Raw genomic sequence first — 19,278 nt, 5'->3', positions numbered from 1 at the left:
GCCTGGAAATCAGAGTTTGGTAATTTGTTGGTTTTTGGCTGTTCCCTTGAGTCACTGATTGGCACGAGCCAGGGTTAGAACCAGCTTGTGAGGACTGACTCACTAGGAGCCTTATTTTCATATGTGGTTTAGAAGGTCTGCCACCTTGGTGCATAGTCATAACTAGCATGTCCTAAGCAGCATGAAAACATACAAACAAAAATTAACTCTCATTCCACCTCTGGGGTCTGGTGTTTTCTTTAGGAAGTAAACTTGTGGACGGTTTATGCTTGGTTTTCCCTTGGGGACTTACGTGTCATTAACTGCCTAGAAATACCTTTGACTGAAAAAAGTATTTATTACTCAATACCTCATGTACAATATCTGTCTGGATATTTTAACAAATTCTGTGACCTTTCCCAAAGATAAATTTCCCACCTTCGTGCACTGCTTGCTAGGCCTGCTTTGCAGCCTTTTTAATCTAAAGCTCAAGAGAATTCATTAGGCCCATTGGTGGCGGAGCCCCTGGGGCATAGTAGGTTAAGTGACAAGGAAGATGCCCTCAGTAGTTGGATCCTCTCTTAACCCAGTTGTTTCCAGTTTCTTCTTTTTTCTCTGCCAACATTGACTAACTCAAGTGTTCCCATTATGGATTGTTTAATGGAGGCCAGTGTGCTGTGCAAAGTCGTAGCAGGCTTTCATTTCTCTCCAACTGTGCTTCAGGATTCTGCTGGCCCGCGCTGAGTGCCACGTGAGAAACAGCTGGGTAACATTTCCTGCTACATTTCAGTTGTGCCTTTAGGATGGGCTTATTTATGACACGTTATTTCCTTATTTGGTCTCTCAAGATACTTTTCCTCCAGTCTTCTGTAATGAATGGTTATATTTCTGAGCAACTGATTGGTTTTTATCTAACCTCACGTTTTATAATTCCTTCTTTGCATTGGCTAAAGGGAGGTTCAGAGCCCAGTTTGCAGATTACCTCTGGAAAAGTGTGTGGAACAGTGCTGTCCACCAGAGATGTAATCATGTGAGCCACGTATATGCTTTAACATCTTCTAGTGGCCTCATTATAAATATAAAAAGGGGGAAAGAGAAAACCAGTTAAAGTAATTTTACATATCTAAATTTAATATATCTAAAATATTATCACTTCAACATTTAATCAATGTACGAATTACTGCATTTTCCTGTTTCGCACTAAATCTCTGAAGTCACTGCGGACTGACTGGCTGTGTCCAAGGCTCCCTGTGTGAGGCCCGTCACACAGGAGTGTGCAGGACGGCAGGCCAGCAGTGATGGCCTGCAGAGGTGCAGCAGCCTTCCCTGCGGTCTCATGTCTCTCCTGTACCCATAGTTTCCCTCCTCCTTCATGTTCTCACGTGTGCGCACACCTAGAGCTTAAAAACAAGTGTCTTTATAAGCCACCTAAAAGTATCCATTTTGAAACAAGAAATAAAATGTTTTCCCAAGGAGCTGATGAAGGAAGTGCACACTTGGCACATTTATTGGCAGAATGGCAGAAGGACAGCTTGTTTTTTGTTTTTTTTCTATATCCCCATCTTTTGAGCAGGGCCAGGCTGCTTATTAGTGTCTGGGCAGAGCTTGAATCTACACGTCTTAATGTATTCATTTTTCTTGGGGAAGTTCAGGGAAGGGGGAGCAGAGGGAGGGAGAGAGGGAGGAACAGGTGTGAAAACCAGGGCCTCCTACAGTTAATTTGAAGGCTGTTTTCTTCCTTTAAGGCTTTAAGGGAGGATTTTAGGTTTTTAAGGTATTGCCCTAGATTGACTGGTGGTGTCCCAGATTTCTGTCTCAGTGAACTGACAGTTGGAGCAGCTTAATTCTAAATGTGCATCAGAATTAATTGAATGACTCCCGCCAGTCACCTCACTGTCACTTGCTGGAGAGGTGGTGGCTCCTTCCCATGGGTGTTACCTGAGCCCAGGCCAGTGGGAAGGAGGCCACCATGAAGTCATTGGGTTTGTGTGTTAGACTTTTTGTAAACTTGGTGTACATGTTGACACGAGAGCACAAAAACATGGAAGACTTTCACCATGAAGAATCTTTGTTCTCTTAATGATTTCACACATTTATCTCACTTCAATTTGGTAGAAGTAGATGCTTTTGTGGTACTTAACTTTTATAGAATTTAATACCCCTTCTTCTCTCAGTCCTCTCACACTAAAATCATATTTAACAATCCTTCATTTTCTGTCACATTTCTTGGAATACAAAATATGACTGCATATATGTAGAGAATGATATAGATGATTTAAAAACACACACGAAAATGTGTCAATGAAGAAGGAAAAAAAAGTTAGCCAGATGCATAAGCAACTGTTCTTATTTTGTTGTACGTCTTTCTAGTCCATCTGTAAGATAAATAGGCGGAGGGTTTTGTAGCCTGTTTCATTTTCAACTATATACTTGTTTATTTATTAGAAGAAAAGCTAAGCTTTAAGTACTCCACTCCTGATTCTATATGAACATTAAATTAGTAGTTGTAAGTGGATGGTTCTTTTGAAAGAAGCTGGGAACCTTATTCAAAATCATTTGTTGTTACTTCATGAGAATATGCATGTTTTATTTATTCTTTTATATTTAGAAAATATAATGTGTTGAAGTCTACTGCTTCTTCTTCTTCTTGTCAGCTATTAGATAGATATCCTCCCTTTCCTGGGAATGAAGAATAGTCCTTCTTCATGCAAAACTTGGTCTCCATATAGATCACATCAAATCTAGATTGTCTGCCTTCCCCACACCGCCCCCAAACACACACACACACACACACATACACAGTATAGGTACTTAGAAGGTTGCTGTGTGTGTATAGATAGTTGTCTCCAAAAGTCTAATTATTTTTGTCGCTGTTGCTATCTGTTTTTGCCTGTACAACTATGTCTGTGACAATTTATTTTGTTATACTACAATATTAGGGGGAAGCAGAAAGAGACCACGATAGCAAGAAAGTCAGGCTGGAGAAAGAAATCAAATCACAGTCGTCATCTTCGTCCTCACACAAAGAATCTTCTAAAGCAAAGTGAGTATAGAGATTAGGAATGGCCTAAGAACGTGATCGAGTCTTCTGGCTGTTGACACAGCAAAACATTTTTCTTCTGCAGAATGAGTGGATTGACAGGCTTGTCCTGGCTCGTTGCAATGATCTGCTGAGCTTGTCTCCTGGGGCTTTCATCCGTGAGGACCTTATAGGAATCAGTAACTCATTTGGCAGCAAACTTGGATTTATCAAAAGCATTTTAAGAGTAGAAAATTTTCTAAACACCTGGAATTAATATCTTTCTGATGGAATTTTTATATAAAGATAAGAAAGGTGCTTTGCAGAATTGGAGACCAAGGCACAGAGAGATTAAACTGACCTGTCCAAAGTTACAAAAAGTCACTATTATTCATGCTCTGATTTGTTCAAGAAATCGCTTCACAAAATGTGGCAAAAACAAGTGTAGAGTATCACATGGAAGGATTTGGGAGTGACAGAGTCAGATGTGAAGGTGGCGGTCTGCTTATGAGAAAGGGACAGGCTGGGCGGCAGCTAACGCAGACTGGCTTGGTGAGGGAACGCTAGGACCACTGGCACACGCGGCCGGCTTAGTGACAAACCATACAGCTTGACTTAGTACTCATCAGTAGGACTAGATTTTTCAAAGGCATCAAAGTCCCTGAGATTTGGCCTTTCTACAAAATGGATTTCACACTTCGGAGTATCATGGTCTTCTGTGTCAGCAGCTATGTGTCCTTTTAACTAAAGAACTAAGGTATGTGGTCCATGTTCTGCCGTAACTTAGTTTTGTGTGCTGTTTGACTCCAGAACACCTAAGCCCTCCTCTGAGCCCTCAAAGAAGGATATGCTTCCCCCTACACACGTGTCGTCCTCGTCCTCGTCGTCCCAGAAGCCAGCCAAGCCTACACAGAAGAGGCCAAGGCGGGAAGCGCACCCCTGTGGCCAGGACCCTCCCAAAAGTGCCAGCAGTACCAAGGGCAACCACAAGGACTCGCCCGTTCCCAAGCGCAGAAAAGCTGAGGGAAAGGGTTCTGGAAGCTCCACAGAACACAAAGTAAGTCGGGGAGGCCGCTGTTTATCAACTGGGATGTATGGGTGTATCTTTAAGTTCCCAAATAAGATAAGTGCCTAACAATGTTACTTCAGAGCTAGTCATCATTTTTAAATAAGGCAGTAATGAGTTGTTTGTGGTTAAAGGTCTCTTTAGGGGGAGAGTAATAGATAGTTAATAGCGCATGAACATTTAGGTGGCAGTTTATTCTTAAAGGGATCTAGAGGTGAAAAATCAGAATAGATGTTTTGTGTTAATTTTTTATCAGATGTTTTGTAGTAAGAAATGGTGACCCTGTTTTGTTCTTGGTTTGGATGTTTGACCTCATACTTTTGTTACTGATTATAATGGGAAGAAATTAACCACTTTTCTCAAATACAGGTTCCTATCTTCCTGTTAACGTGTGTGTATGTATGTATGTATGTACGTATGTACGTATGTATATGTATTGACTAAAAGAAAATGTGACATTTGGTTTTGTTGATTATCTGTTCTCTTGAACAGTTTGTCCTATATCTTTTTGAATCCCCACTACAATCAGAACCTACAGTTTCAGTTAAATCTAGCTGGAAAAGTGCTCAACCAAGCTGAATTGTTCAGTGTTTGATTTCCTCTCTTTTGAACTGCTGTTTTGGGCTAATTTAAAGGGATTGTACATTTAGGTCAGTGACAGAGTGCGATCTGTATAATGATTTTTTTAAAGGGATCTTCTGGAGATACTGCAAATCCTTTTCCAGTGCCTTCTTTGCCAAATGGTAACTCGAAACCAGGGAAGCCTCAAGTGAAGTTTGACAAGTAAGATTTTGGATGCTTGCTTCATATCCCGTATTTGCCCAATTCTTCGTCCTTCCCCCTCCTCATTTCTTCTTACCCTTTGCTTACTTCCTCTTCTTTGCCCTTCTCCTCCCATCCTTTTTCACCTTCTCAGCCTTCTTCAGTCCCCTTGCTCCGTCTAGTAATTTCAGGTTCATATGACCCACCCCTGATCTCTTCTTCTTTCAGACAAGCAGATCTTCACATGAAGGAGGTGAAAAAGTTGAAGCAAAAAGCAGAGTTAATGGTCAGTCTTAGCTCTTTATCCTTTTGGTAGAAAGTTTTCTGATAAAATATTTCTCATCTCATTTTACAGTGTTACATACCACTGAATATATTGTGGGGGGGCGGGGTGCAGGGGAGCAGCAGTAGGAGGGGGTGTGCGGCCTGGGCCTGGCATTGGCCACGCCATGGCAGGATCGGCAGGACCTTAAGGCACAAGGGGAAAGGGATTCGCAGTGACATTCTTTTCTTTGACTCCATTGATTGTTCATGGGCGAATATACAAAGTACCTAGTCCCAAGTTTTATATCTAAATGAATGAAAGTTGATCTACCTGGTAGTGTTTTATTTAATACATAACTGCTTCCTTGTCCCATTGAATCAACTCTTTGGGTTTGTAAAACGGGTCCTGCTCGTGAAAGTCGATCTATTTGTGTTCACCCTGAAATATTTTGAAAGTTGAGGTAGCCTATTTGCAATTCCAAAATTATCTTAAAGCCCTTGAGGGACGAATCTGAGGGGACAGTAGACCAAAGCCATTAGATGACATAGTAAGATGCAGGCAGTGATTGTCCTGTTGGTAAAAACATGCTTGAAAAATGAACTTTCTCTACCTGATGTCTGTGGACGTTGTGGAAAGGGGGGGTTTTGTTCTTAATTGCATACATAACTAAATTATGCTTTTCCGTCTCTGCTGCAATATAATTAGTGTTGGCCCTTTGTCATATTTAATCATCTAACCTTAATGTGTTCCCAAACCTAAACCTCGGCGAGTACCATACTCTGAACTTTGTGCCACAGGAGAAGAGTGTGGTGGTCTGCCTTCTTCCCCATGCACACCTAACCACACACTCGAGAGGCCCACAGGGGTCCGAACCAGATGAGTCCGTGACGGCTGTCAAGCTCATGGCCTGGTGCTCGCTGTGTGATGTCAGTGTGTCTGCTGACCTCTGTTCTCACACAGGCTAGGGAGGGCGGGGTCCCCATTCATTGGGACAGAATGTTTATTGAGTCCTTACCATGTTGGATGCTGAAAGGGGGTCAAAGACAAGCCCCCTTAGTCCTGTCTCTAAAGTGACTCTATAACCCGGATGACCTGGGTCAGAGGAAGTGGACTAAGACAGTGCCAGACAATGGTGTCTTCTCAGCCTTCTTCCCTCCAACTTTGTAAGGCTGTTGCTAGGACTGGATGAATCTTTTGAGATTTGAAAAAGTAAATATTCAGTACTTAGCCAGTTATCTAAAACTTATCTTGACATTGGATGCTTTCCGCACTAGATTCCCTCATTAGTCAAACAAGTAAGTATTCTACATGGAACTTTGTTTTCGTTTTGCTTTGAATCTGTACACAGGCACATCTTCTTTCCCCCTGCCTAAGCCGACCACACATCCCAGTGTGTGCAGGACGGTCCTCATCTATGCCCACTGCGCCCCATTTTAACAAATAATGACGTCTCATTTCAAGTCTCAAAGTAGGCCAGTTTGGACAAAAACCCGAAAGGCCATCCTCTTTGAATTATTGTCCTTTAATTGCACAGTGTCTCAAAGATGTCCATTCCGCATACCAAGTAGTTAAGTGCACAGCTGAATATAGAAGAGTGTATTTCATCTCTGCATTATATTCATTGTTGAGTAGGGAAATAAGGATTTTAGTACTTGAACACTGTCTTAGGAGATACATGGAGAGTTTATTATAGATATATTTATACTATTAGCCTTACAAAATACTTAAGGAGGTGGATAATAACATAATTGCGTTACTGTCGTTTCTTCTGTTTATATCCTCAGGCCAATACAAATTTTGGAAATTCCATGAAAGACATGGTATTGAATAAATAAGTTAAATTCCCACCAGTGAGGCAGACCAATGAGACACTGTACTGCTGATTAATTGGGCCATGCTAATTTAATTTTTATTCTTTCTGTCACTAATTTTCTGAGCCTAGGTTCTCTAGGAAAAAAAATATTTAAGTCAGGTTATTTAAAAAAATTAAAATTAGCAGCGCTAAACCACCTTTCCTTGCCGATATGTCACTATCTTTTCATACTCCACTTGCATCTCTTCTGTTGTCATTCTTTCTTTTTGAACATGATCAAAATGAAAGCACTAGCAGAAACTACAAACTTGCAGATGTGATAGTTGCTCTTACAGCATGTGGTGCTCACGCACGTGTAGTCTAAGCTGAGCTGCCTTTTTGCCTGTATCCCACCGAGTGAGAAGAGCATGAACGGATAAAATGTGTCTTCAGGTTTAGGTGACCACCAGTATCTGATTTCATTTTTATTTCTATATTTCCTATAAGCGACTCTGCAGTGTTCTCCCTGTTCGCCCAGGGGACAGCCTGGTACATTTAACCCAGACTTCGAAATGAGATGAGACAGTCTGTTGGGCTGTGAGATAACAAAACGATCATTGTTTGACATATCTATGATGCTCATTACCAATACTGTTTTCTACTTATAAGATAAACTTCAACACCTACAAAGAAACTTGTGTGTGTTGTTCTAGAGGTATAGAATAATCAATTTATCAGGAAAATGATATAAGGAGTAATTGCATACTAATAACAAAGAGACTGTGTACTCCTGGCCTTAGTTTGAATATGTACTTTAATGAGGTTTTGAGAGAAATAGTCTTATCACAAGATTATTTTCTTTTTCCTACTGAATTTGTGCTAAAAGAACATTTTCAGTTGGTCAGAGCCAAAAGGCTTCAGCAATTATTTTGATTTGGTTTGTTCTCACACTTCCCTGTGGCCATAATTAAACTATGACGGAGGAGGGAAGTTACAGTAAAGAATGTGGGTGAGAAACTAAATAAAAGTCTGGCTCAGGCCTCACAATGACCATTTTCTCTTCCTACAGACGGACAAGGTTGGGAAGGCTTTCAAGTACTTGGAAGCTGCCTTGTCCCTCATTGAGTGTGGGATTGCCGTGGAGTCGGAGAGCCCGGCGTCTAAGTCGGCTTACTCGGTGTACTCTGAAGCCGAAGTCCTCATTAAGTAAGTGCCAAGTCAGTTTGCCATCCTCTTAAGTACTTCTCTGTCCTCACCTTTATTGCCTTTATCCATTTGAACCTTAGTGTGAAGACAGCTTAATAAAGGGGAGCCTTCAAACAAGTTACTGATCCAGGAACTTTTTTTTTTTTTTTTGTCCTGAACTAAAATTATATTCTAGATGAATGTTAGAACAGAAAAGCTGGATCCAACTACATTATTTGCCAAGTGCAGTGTGAAATGCCAAATCTTTCAGAGAGAGGTTGGTTTTTCCAGTTTGGCTTTCTTATCAGATGCCCTCTCAGCTCACTTTTAGCTTCCTTCTTTATTATCTGCATTTCAACAGGGGACTCAGTCAGGACATGGGTCTACTTGGGTTCAAGTCAATGGACAGGCCAGAGCAGAGACACGTCCTCACCTAGTTTTCTGAATGGCCTGAATTGTTGCTGCAAAACCTCATTTTTTCTATATTGCTCTTGTCTCCACAGCTTCAGGAAAAATCAATATAAAACCTAGACAAACATAGTAAGATGTCATTGTGTCAAGGATTTTCCAACTGCTTTTGTTTAACATGATCTGTTTTTATATTTTCCTACAGATTCATAATGTCATTGAAATCCTTCTCAGACTCCACAGCACCAACACAAGAGAAAATATTTGCTGTTTTATGGTGAGTACTTTTTCTAAAAAGTATTACATTTGCTTTTGTATCTTTTGATGTACAAAAAGATCTTGAAATGTGTTTACTTAGCATGAAAATTACAGTGAAAATTGAATCAATAAAATATTAAGGTAAAGGGGTTATTCCCAGTGGTAGTTAAATATTATGAAATGGCACCTACTGCCATTTTACTGATGACTCCATAAATGCTTTCGTCTCGTGACTTAAATTATATCCTTGTATATTTGTGTTTTTCTGCTACATTTCTGATAACAGTGAAGAGTGCAGTAAGCAAGATTCTTAACATGTTCTTCCTCGTGCAGATGAGTGTGTTCGTTAGACTGTAAAAGGTTAGATGGCTGTCTTTCTGTAATGGTGACACTCAATATCTACACGGTAACACTTGACCTTCTGTTTATGTTCATAGCATGCGTTGTCAGTCCATTTTGAACATGGCGATGTTTCGTTGTAAAAAAGATAGAGCAATAAAGTATTCTCGTACTCTTAATGAACACTTCCAGAGTTCTTCCAAAGTTGCCCGGGCGCCTTCTCCATGCATTGCAAGGTAATGATAAGCTAATTTAAATAAATTTGAATATTGGGTCATTAGTTATCTCTTGCTTTTGCAAACATTTGCATACATGTGACTTTGGCTTTTCAAAAATTGTATACATCTATGTGCTTATTTGCTCCTTAAACTTAAATTATTTGTGTATTTCTACCTCTTTGATAATAGTCATAAATTAAGGTGTTTGCTGATTGGGTAACATAAAAAGATAATTGCAAAGGATATAGGGTCAAAACGTTAGAGCTTTGAGGATCTATAGATATGCCTAATAACACAAAACAACTAGAGGCCAAGCCAACAGAACCAGAGCCAAAACCTTTTCTCTTTATATACACGTCATCTTGGTGTTTCAGTAAACAAGAACTTTCCTGAACTGTATGCCCTCCATTTTCTCTAGGATCCATAACAGTGATATTCAGAACAAAAACGATTATCTCTAGTAAATTTTTCCCCCACTTTGTGAACTGAAATTGTTCATCGACATCATAAGATGTCGAAAAACAATACTTCAAGTGTTTTTAAGGTGAAGATAGAATTTTCTTCCCTGTAATACTTGCCTAGTCTTTTTTTAATTTGGTTATACTCCTTGACAAGTTCTCAGTTCTGATAGGTTTTGCTATTTTAAGAATATCACTTAGAAGATTGCCCCAATTCCAGCACATTCAAAGGAAGAGATTCCCATATGGCCTCTCTTAAAAAAAAGACAGTCTGGATTGAGAAGTAACTTCCCACCTCGGAAAATTTTCATGACTCCCACCTCTGAGATACTATTCTAAGTTATTATGTTGTCAGTCACATTATTTGAGATAACTCCTCTACCATTTTTCCAGCTGATATAGACTGAGTACCTTCCTTGTACCAAACCTTGTTTTAGATACAGGGGATACAGCAGTGAATAAAGCAGATGAGATTCACTGCCCTCATGGAGCTTCCACTCTAGTCCTTCAAAATATACCTTCTGCTGGGGACACTTAGGGTTCATGCAACCAAAGAGCAGGTGCAACCACATTATGAGGTTACTGCTGCCGACCCATCTTTCCATTTTATATCCGTTAGGTCTAAATGATTTATTTCATTTGTGTTTCTCATTTGATCCATATCAAGGCACTTGTTAACTTGCATGTATAGGTATATAGTCAAGAGGAGAGGAAAGAGAAAATCATGAACCCCCTGATTCGTGATACGTCTGTGTCCGGTCTCCTTGTTGGCTATCCCACAGTCATGCATCAATGCAGCGGGTGTTTATCAAGGGCCTCTGCTTAGCACTTACTCTGCTAAGTGCTAAAAATGCAAAGATTAATAAGAAATGGTGCTTTCAAGGTGCTTGTGACTCAGGGAAAGGCATAAATAGGAAAATATAATGGAATGTAAGAAATGCAATAGGTAAGTTAATAAATGCAAAGAAACAATTTCAGTGGAAGAAAGGAAGCCTGGATATATCCCCTGTGTCTAGAAGAGTGCCAGGAACAGAGTAGGTGCTCAGTTAATGGGGATGAAAGAATGAACATATGGGAGATTAGGGCTTTTTTCACAGGGCAGTGTGTCTTACTAGGAGAAGTTGGAATGGGGGTGGGAGAGGCAGGGACTCCAGGCCTAGGGAGCAGATGATATAAATGGCGTGGAAAAACAGGTTTGGAACACAGAGCTGCCCACGTCCAGTGAAGAACACCTGGCCTCCATCGAGTTACTCTTTTCATTTGGTGGGTCCCATTCCACTGTATTTTATGGAGTAAGTTCCCAAAATACTGAAAGTGGACAGTGTCTCTTTGGCCTTATCGAACTGATTGTCATTTTGGCTGGTACACACTGAAACTTCGTGACTTGGCCTGCAGTTCCAGAGACAGGAAACCTGTAATCTGGGGGTGTAGGTGATTAAGCAGTTCTCTCTTTTTTCACCTTCCAGAAGCACAGGCACGCCATCCCCTCTCTCTCCAATGCCTTCTGCTGCCAGCTCCATAGGATCTCAGTCAAGTGCTGGCAGTGTGGGGAGCGGTGGGATGCCTGCCACCATCCAAAACATGACATCTTCCTATATCACTATCACTTCCCACATCCTTACCGCCTTTGATCTTTGGGAACAGGCTGAGGTCCTTACCAGGAAGAATAAAGGTAAATGGCTCTGTGGTGGTAATTACTGGGGCAGGGGGACTGGGAGGGAATAGCATTGTTTGTATTTTACATTCATTTCTTTGAAGAAAAGGAAATGTGTAGCTTATTTACTCTTACATGTTCTCCATCCTGCCTCATAACCTAGTCCCAATGCTTTCTTGAGCTCTGTGGTGTGGAGCTGGATTTCTGTGGCTAGATCTCAGCAAAATTAGAAGTGGCCTCAGCACCTTCAGAAGTTCTGGCATCATCATTTCAGCCTGAACTGAAATGCTAGCTAAAGGGCAGAGCAAATGAAAAAGGAAAGTCACTGGCTGTCCCTAGGCACAGCAAGTTTGAGATATGAAGTAGCATCACCTAAATACTGAGCGTGTTTTCAGTATATGTTAAGAAAGCTGGTTAGTGGCAGTACAAGAAACGTGGCGTAAGTAAGCTTTCTTGAAACTTGTGTGAGAAGGCGACCCTTGGAGAAATCCAAGGTTTAGGAGATGGTAGAGTATGTCCGTGCCAGTGACCACTAAATAAATGCTCATGTAAATACCAGATTCACGCCATGACATGTATTTTCCTGGCTGTAGCCACTTAATTTCCTCACTGCCTCTTAGAACTTCTTAACAAACTAATACTTTTTAAATACATTTTAAAAACATGTTGGGTTTTTGTTTTTTCCTTTCATGCATCCATTGATCCAAAAGTATAAACTAGGTATTCTCCAGTGCCAGCCACTGTGTTAGGCATTATGGCTCAACCCTAAATAAAATAAAAGCCAGTTCCCAAAAGCCAGTGGAGGGACGTGGAGAATTAGCAAGCCATAGCAGTAGAGGGTGATTCTTTGCTGTAATAGATGAAATGCAGAATATTGTGGGGATCGGCTTCTAGAATCTTGAGTTTTTGTTTCCATTTTTATTTTTGTGCGTGCACGTGTGTTTACTTGGTTTTGGTTTTGCTTTGTTTACAGAGTTTTTTGCTCAGCTCAGCACAAGTGTGTGCACCTTGGCCCTCAACAGCAGTTTGACGGATCTGGTGCACTACGCAAGACAGGGTTTTCAGTGGCTAAAACAAGGAACCAAAACACCTTAATGGAGCCCCAAGTTGATTTGATGCCTTGGGAACTTTTTTGCACATTGGAAGCCTCAAAAACAGTCCAGACATCTGTCTCATCAGGACACCAAACTTGAGAAGCACCATGAGATGGCCAGGACATGTGTCCACCTAAACTCTCAAGAACCATGTGATCATTGGTTGCACACGAGGGCTGTGCAGAAGCAGAAACGAGGAGGCTGGCTTCAGAGATGATCTTGCCTTTCCTGACTAAAGGACAGAAGTGCAATGTAGCCTCAGAGGGGTGTATGAATGGTCTAGAAACATTTCCGTATTTTTTAAACCAGCAGGATGCAAGTCACAAATGAAATGAAAGGAGAAGCAATTTCAACTCTGAAGGCAAATTCACGTCATCCCAGTAGTCACACTAGTCCATTCCCAGAAGGCAATATTTTTAACAATGAATTTTGGTGTAGGGTTTTTTGGATGATTTTTTTTTTTCTTTTAAGTTTTTTTTGGGGGAAATATTTGTTTGATAAATGCTAACAGTCATCCATAAAACATAAATTGTGAAGGACTCCACTGTACCCCACTTTCTGCCAATGAACAGTGGCTTTGATAATACCAAGTATTGTCATAATTTATAGACTCGAGGGCGACCCTCCACGGCCTGGAGTACTGCACGTTCACCCCAGCCCTGATTTCTTCGTTACTGTGCTGGAAGGCAGCCCGAGTCCGAGCAGCACACGGGAAGCCATCAAGGACGTGGCGCTGCCATTCCCACCCCCCGCTTCAGCGAAAGGCAGTCACCATTGACTATATTCTGGATTTTCTACCTTGGGGAAGAAGGGAACCAACATTTATACATGACCAGTTGGCTAAAGGGCTTTTTAATTTTTGTTTAAGTAGAGCTGGAATTTGAGGTGCTGATCTGTGGTCTACAGTTATGTGGTAACTCATGTTGTCTAACAAACTCAGAGTTTTGTCAGTGAACAAAGAAAAATGGAATCTACTTCTTAGAGAGGCTGTATTTTTCTGCTACAAATCATTTTATATTTATAGCAAAACTAGACTTTTCAGAGCCCTTGATTGTCTAGGGGAAATTAACTCCCTGAGGATGTGGAGACTTGGGGTGGTGAATTAAAGAAAAAAAAAAATCGTCACCACATGCCTTCACTCTAGAGTGTTCTCAGTGAACTAGATTTGATAGGTTGAAGAGGAACTGTGGCCTTTCCATAAATTATTATTGCCGTATTATATACATGAAACCAAGTTCATTTTGAATGACCTAAAATGAAAGAACACATCAGAATTCCCACATACCCACAAGCATGGATTTTCTTTTTCATTGACACTTTGAAGGTTATTATTGGAAGCATTATTTTGAGGGTAGTGTTTTTAAAAGCCAATTCTTTTGATCCCTTTTAGAAGTAGAATTTGCGCGTATTAAAATTGAGTAGTGTCTGTACAATTGGTTTATTTTTCTTCCTTCACCCTGTTCTGCCCCTCTCCATGTTGTTTGCTACCAAGCATGTTTGCCATTTTTTAGTGAAGAAGAGAGTTCCATCTTTATTTATAATGAAGCCGTCTAAGGTCCGTATGATGAATGTAAGAACTTTCTTGGTAATTTGGCAGATACATGAAGGGATGTGTAGAAGATGGGAGTGATGCTTCTTTTTCACAGTATGAACTGTCTGAGGTTGTTCCTTCAGCGTCTTAGCCCGTTCTTGTGCCATCAGTAGCTGGAGCAAAGGTCTGTCACCTCATATTTAGGTTAAAGCCACAGAATTAAGCAGTAGTAATATCTGAGCATCAAAAACTTCATGTTGGAAGTTTTGCTATCTTCAGATAACTTGATGGACCGACTTTATGCATTGATATTCTGAAGCAAAACCATGGTCCTTTTTAAATTATTTAAAAAGTAACCTTGTGGCATTGTGTGTAGGAGACATGACACCACCATCAGGCTGATGTAGTTATTTAACATCCTTTTTTCTTCTTTCTTGGCCAGTTCTGCCCCCTTTACCCTATCACTTCCCCACGTAAGCCACCTGTTATTTTGGAAGGATGTGTTCTTTGGGGCGGGTTCTGATCTATGCAGATTGCGCTGGGGTGGGAGCGTGTGTCCTGTCAGCAAGCCACTGTGCTCGCTTGACTGAGGACCTTTCTGCCTCCATTTCTCAGCCGATTCTAAAAGGAGTGACTGCTTTTTCAGTGGCCTTATTCTTTTTTTCCCCCCTGACCTTTATATTAAAATTTTATTTATCCCTTGAAAAACTAATGAATTTGCAGAGATCAGTTTGTACTATTTTGATCAAGGACTGTTTCTGATTCTTACTGCCACATGTATTGTACCTAAAAGAGAATTCCTAATGCCTACTTTTTAAATAGAATATGTAAAAGGCAGTGACTGGTGAATCTTTAATGTTCATAAGCTCTTTTTGCTGTTACAGTTGTATATAGAAATCAAAAGGCTTTTAAATCATTTGCACTTTTTCACTGCATGCTTAAAATCCCAAAGGCAAAATTTGTACTGAGGTAGATAATTGAAAGGACTCGATTATAAAATTACCTGTGAATCTGTGAAGTTCTTAACAACAATAATACACACTTCACAGTGAGACAAATACAAAACATCTTGTGAAAATGGAGTGTAAAATCTTGCCTTTGGCACTACAATTTCGTGTGTGTCTGTGGGTGTGTCTGTGTGTCTTTACTAGGAAATGGAAGAACACTGTTTTACTTTTAAAAATGTTGAATGTTTCTATCCTTTCTTGAGATAATTAAAATGTGAATCCCTGAACTTGAGATTTTAGCCAGACTAAGGCCCCTGCTAAACAAAGAAAAACACTTTACTGAAATTTACCAAATTACACTGGGTTAAGAACGTGAAAACATAGGTCACATACGAGCTGTGGTGGCGAGTTGGAGGGTCCAGTAGGCATATCATCAGGAGAAGAACTACAATAGAATGACTTATCTGATATTATGATTTAATCACAATACCAAATGCGGAAAGCATCTGATCTCTTGGAACAAAAGGACCTTTATTTTATAGATCTGTTTTGACCAAAATATATTAGCTATTTCCCTTAGACAAATTGGACCACACTTATCTCCCTTGCTCTATATCCTTTAATTCCAGATCTCAGGATGTTTAGAAGCTAAAAAAAAACTCCACCCCTTTCTGGCTAAAAACTTGTCTTAATTGGTACTTTAAATATTAATGTTAGTAAGAGCAGGAGGTTACTACTTTGATTCCTGTTCAGTAATTTTTGGCAGTAGAAAGAAACCATTGTGCCCTCCGAAACTTCTAGCTCTGAGATATGAAAGTAGATGTGTGTACGTGTACATACACACACACACACACACAGAATAAGAAGCTGGTTGAATTGGATATATTTATTGTGCCTTTTGCTAACCAAACCTAATTTTGGAAAAATGCTGTATTATTTTGCCATGGCTTTAATTAAGAGATGTTAGGTGGGTCTTGCCCCTTTTGCTCCTCTGCTTCACGAAGTTGGAGGTGTATTTGTGCCTCTTAAGGTAAATGAATCAAGTGAGGGTTGATCTCCCACCTCCCACCACACTCTTTTTTTCTTAAGAATTTATTTTCCCAGACACTACATAAAATCTTTGAGAAACTTTGCCACTTCATCTATTACACTCTTTATCACTGGTTAGCAGTATTTAAATCTTGCAAGACTCTTTTGAGTTTCTTTGAGAAACACAGATACGGAGATTTGCTCACTGGAAGTGAGTTTTGTATGTGACTATGGAGGGGAGTCCGGCTTGTGGTGGTACTTGCTCCTTTTTCCCCTTTCTCTAATGGGTTGCCTCTTTGTTTTTGGTCCTATTTAGGTTTTATGGATGTAAGGTTTTTCCTGTGCCTTTTTTATCTTTTGTCATTTGGTAGCCAGAGGTGGAGTGGCAGAAGAATGTGGTGTTGGGGATTTTCCTTCAAACATTGCAAGTGGTATTTCTACCATATGAATCTCACATACGCAATCAGCTGTGTTGATTTCTCAGTGATTGACAGTGAGCTGTGACTGGCCACGTTCTTGAGTTTTCACGATGAGTTGACAGGTACCACCTGCCACCTTTCCTAAGGTGACTGTAAATTTCCTATTGTCCTGGGGAAAAATCACACTATATTCTGTTCCGCTGTGTGTCGGCTGTCAACAGGTACTGTGATGAGGAGAGAAGTAAGTGCCTGTATTTCTCTACCCAAGAGAGCAGCAAGGAAACATGCAGCTCCCTGGGAGCCCGGATATTACTGTATCGGCCTGGAAGGACGAGGGAATAAGACCACTGACAGTGCGGCTGGCCGAGCTGCACTGGGCAGACCCGGCAGTGGCTGACCTAAGATAACCTGCTTTGCTTAAAAGTAGATGTTTAAGCGACGCTTAACACAGGCAGTATTATCTTCGCCTTTCGTTCAGGCCGTCAACATGTATTGTTAAAATTACTGCACACCCCCCCCCCCCCCAGATACCAAGTATACACTGTTGATGTTGGTGTGTGTGTATGTGTGTGTGTGTGTCCCAAATCTTGTTTTATTTGTTTCTGAATGTGATCGTTTTGGATGATACCTGAGCAGGGTTGCCATTTTTTTTTATTTATTACCATTATATATTATATTATATTATATATTTTTTGCTTTCTTATAACTTTAGAGGAAAGTCAAATCCTGGTATTATTAAAATTGTTTTAAAAAGGAAAAAAATTGTCCAGTTGATAAATGAAGATCACTGGTCTATCTCTAAAATAATATGAATTTTCCTTTAGTTATTGTGGAATAACATGCCAGCTGTCTGGTCCACACAGTGACTGTCTGTAGGATAGGGAAGCAGCAATGGTCTCAGTGGGGAGATGTGCAACACAGATAAAGGGGACTCCGTGTATTTTATCTACTTGAGCAGTGGAACTGAAACCTGGGGCTTTTGTGAATAAAATTTAGCTGCCTTGTATAGTCCTTTGAAAGAGACGTGGTCTGTGAGAATTATATAGTTTGTTTTCTTTTTTTAGAAGAAAAATTTGCAAAAGATCTTTCCAAAGAGAATGTGCCACAGATCTTTTGTTGTTCTCTGTAATGAGGATTAATTGCTGTAAAAAAATGTAATTGATTTGTTCACCTTCAAATTCTTTCCTTTTCACAAGAGGATAAGAGCTGTAAAAATAAAAATTTAATAAAAATTTAGAGACATCACTGGAGTTGAGTCATGCTTCCATTTTGCCTGAATTAAAAAAAAAGAATCCTAAAATTGCTCTATGTAATGACCATTTACAGCCAAGGATAATGTCACATGGGATAATGCACCCTCATTCACAATAGGTGTTTATTGTTGAAATGGGAAAAGTGCGGGCAGAGGGTAACTCATCCCGCTCGGTTTATCTTCAAGATCTTAAACATCAGCTTGGTATCACCAGTGGGGCTTTTTATCCTTCTAACATCAACTGCTAGGTGCAACAGTGACCAAGTTTGCCTATTTTCAGTTTGTTTGCTGCGTAGACAGATTTGTAGAATGTTGGTATTGAATTGAATCGACAGGCCATCTGGTCTCCTCCCATTGCTACTCTGAAAGAAAACACTCTACCTCAGTGGTTTTAGGAAATCAAAACTTGAATTTGAATCCTGGCTTTCCATTTTGCTCTGTGACCTATCTGAGTTTATTTTCTCATAAACTTGGTTATCTACCATGTAAAAGCAAGCGTTAGATGATGTATGGAGAGTGCTCAGCCTAGTCTCTGGCATAAACACTCAGAAACGGGGGACTATTCTAATTCCCTCCCCTCACTGCACGACAAAATCCCAACACCTGCCCCTCCAGCCTCTGACTCAACTCTGATGAAGACCTCACCACCCACCTCTTCCTCTTTTTTTGTTCTTCCTTTCATTAGGGTGACCTCTACTTACATTGACCTTAATGAACAAATGGACCCAGCCTTGGCAAGCTTGCGGTAAGTTGACAAGTCGGCAGTAACTGGTAAGCATGCAATGGCAAGGTGGGAAAAAGGAGGGTTTTAGATTAGGAGAAGCTATAGGGAAGAGGTCTTATTTGAAAGATGGATAATAACAATCTCTTCTGGGCTTTCATATTTTTCACAAAAACATTCCATGTCATGTCTTGTCTATTACAAATTTTCAGAAGTAGTGATCCAACACCCTTGTCAGGCATTATTTCTAATTTGGGGATATTACAAAGTGCATCCATGACCATCCCTGAAGCAAACGGGGCAGATTCAACAATTATTTTACCCTATTTTCTTTAAGTGTGTGCAGGTATATGTTTATGCTGAATTCAGTTTCACCCCTGAATACTTCAGCATGCATTTCCTAGGGCATTTTCCATTGTAACCACACTACCATTATGTCATCTAAGAAAGTTTCTCAACACCTAATATTCAGTCCATAGTCAAATTTCTGCAGCTGTCCTCCGAAGATCTTACAGCTTAATTTTTGAATCAGCATTCATTCATTACATTTGATTATGTCTCTTTAAGTTTCATGCGTTACATTTGGTTATGTCTCTTTAAGAGTATTAATTCAGAATTACAACTTTTTTTTTTTATTATGGCGCTTTTTGACAGTCTTTCTAAAGTAGTCGACATCTTCTAATGTCTTTGCAGTTTTTGCTTTTGGTATCTCAAGTACGAACGAGTAGGCAAGGGCTGTTCCCAGACCCTGTATGAGGCAGTTTTACTATCACTGAGTACAACTCTGAATAAGTAGTGATTTCCTTGTCCTTCTTAGTCTTTTTATAAGCAAGTATTTAGGTACCTGTGGAGCCTGAATTTAAATAGATACTTGTTCACTGT

At 40.1% G+C, this 19,278-nt stretch overlaps 1 protein-coding gene across 11 annotated transcripts in view; it reads left to right on the top strand.

Moving 5' to 3' along the window:
* The window catches only part of AFF1 (ALF transcription elongation factor 1), a 178,497-nt gene extending 160,829 nt beyond the window's left edge, over positions 1–17,668 (top strand). For all 11 annotated transcript variants that reach the window (XM_074323835.1, XM_074323851.1, XM_019731265.2 and 8 more), the window contains 9 exons: positions 2,919–3,022; positions 3,809–4,055; positions 4,756–4,847; positions 5,055–5,112; positions 7,953–8,089; positions 8,682–8,753; positions 9,172–9,309; positions 11,216–11,421; positions 12,377–17,668. In XM_074323835.1, coding sequence (XP_074179936.1) covers positions 2,919–3,022; positions 3,809–4,055; positions 4,756–4,847; positions 5,055–5,112; positions 7,953–8,089; positions 8,682–8,753; positions 9,172–9,309; positions 11,216–11,421; positions 12,377–12,498 — 1,176 coding nt within the window. In that variant the 3' untranslated portion in view covers positions 12,499–17,668. The remainder of the gene's footprint in view (positions 1–2,918; positions 3,023–3,808; positions 4,056–4,755; positions 4,848–5,054; positions 5,113–7,952; positions 8,090–8,681; positions 8,754–9,171; positions 9,310–11,215; positions 11,422–12,376) is intronic.
* Positions 17,669–19,278: the final 1,610 nt, after the last annotated feature.

The sequence above is a fragment of the Rhinolophus sinicus genome, linkage group LG02 (genome assembly GCF_036562045.2).
Source record: "Rhinolophus sinicus isolate RSC01 linkage group LG02, ASM3656204v1, whole genome shotgun sequence".
In the NCBI taxonomy this organism is placed as follows: domain Eukaryota; kingdom Metazoa; phylum Chordata; class Mammalia; order Chiroptera; family Rhinolophidae; genus Rhinolophus; species Rhinolophus sinicus.
Note: the sequence above shows the minus strand (reverse complement) of the source record. Positions and strands in the feature narration are given on the sequence as shown.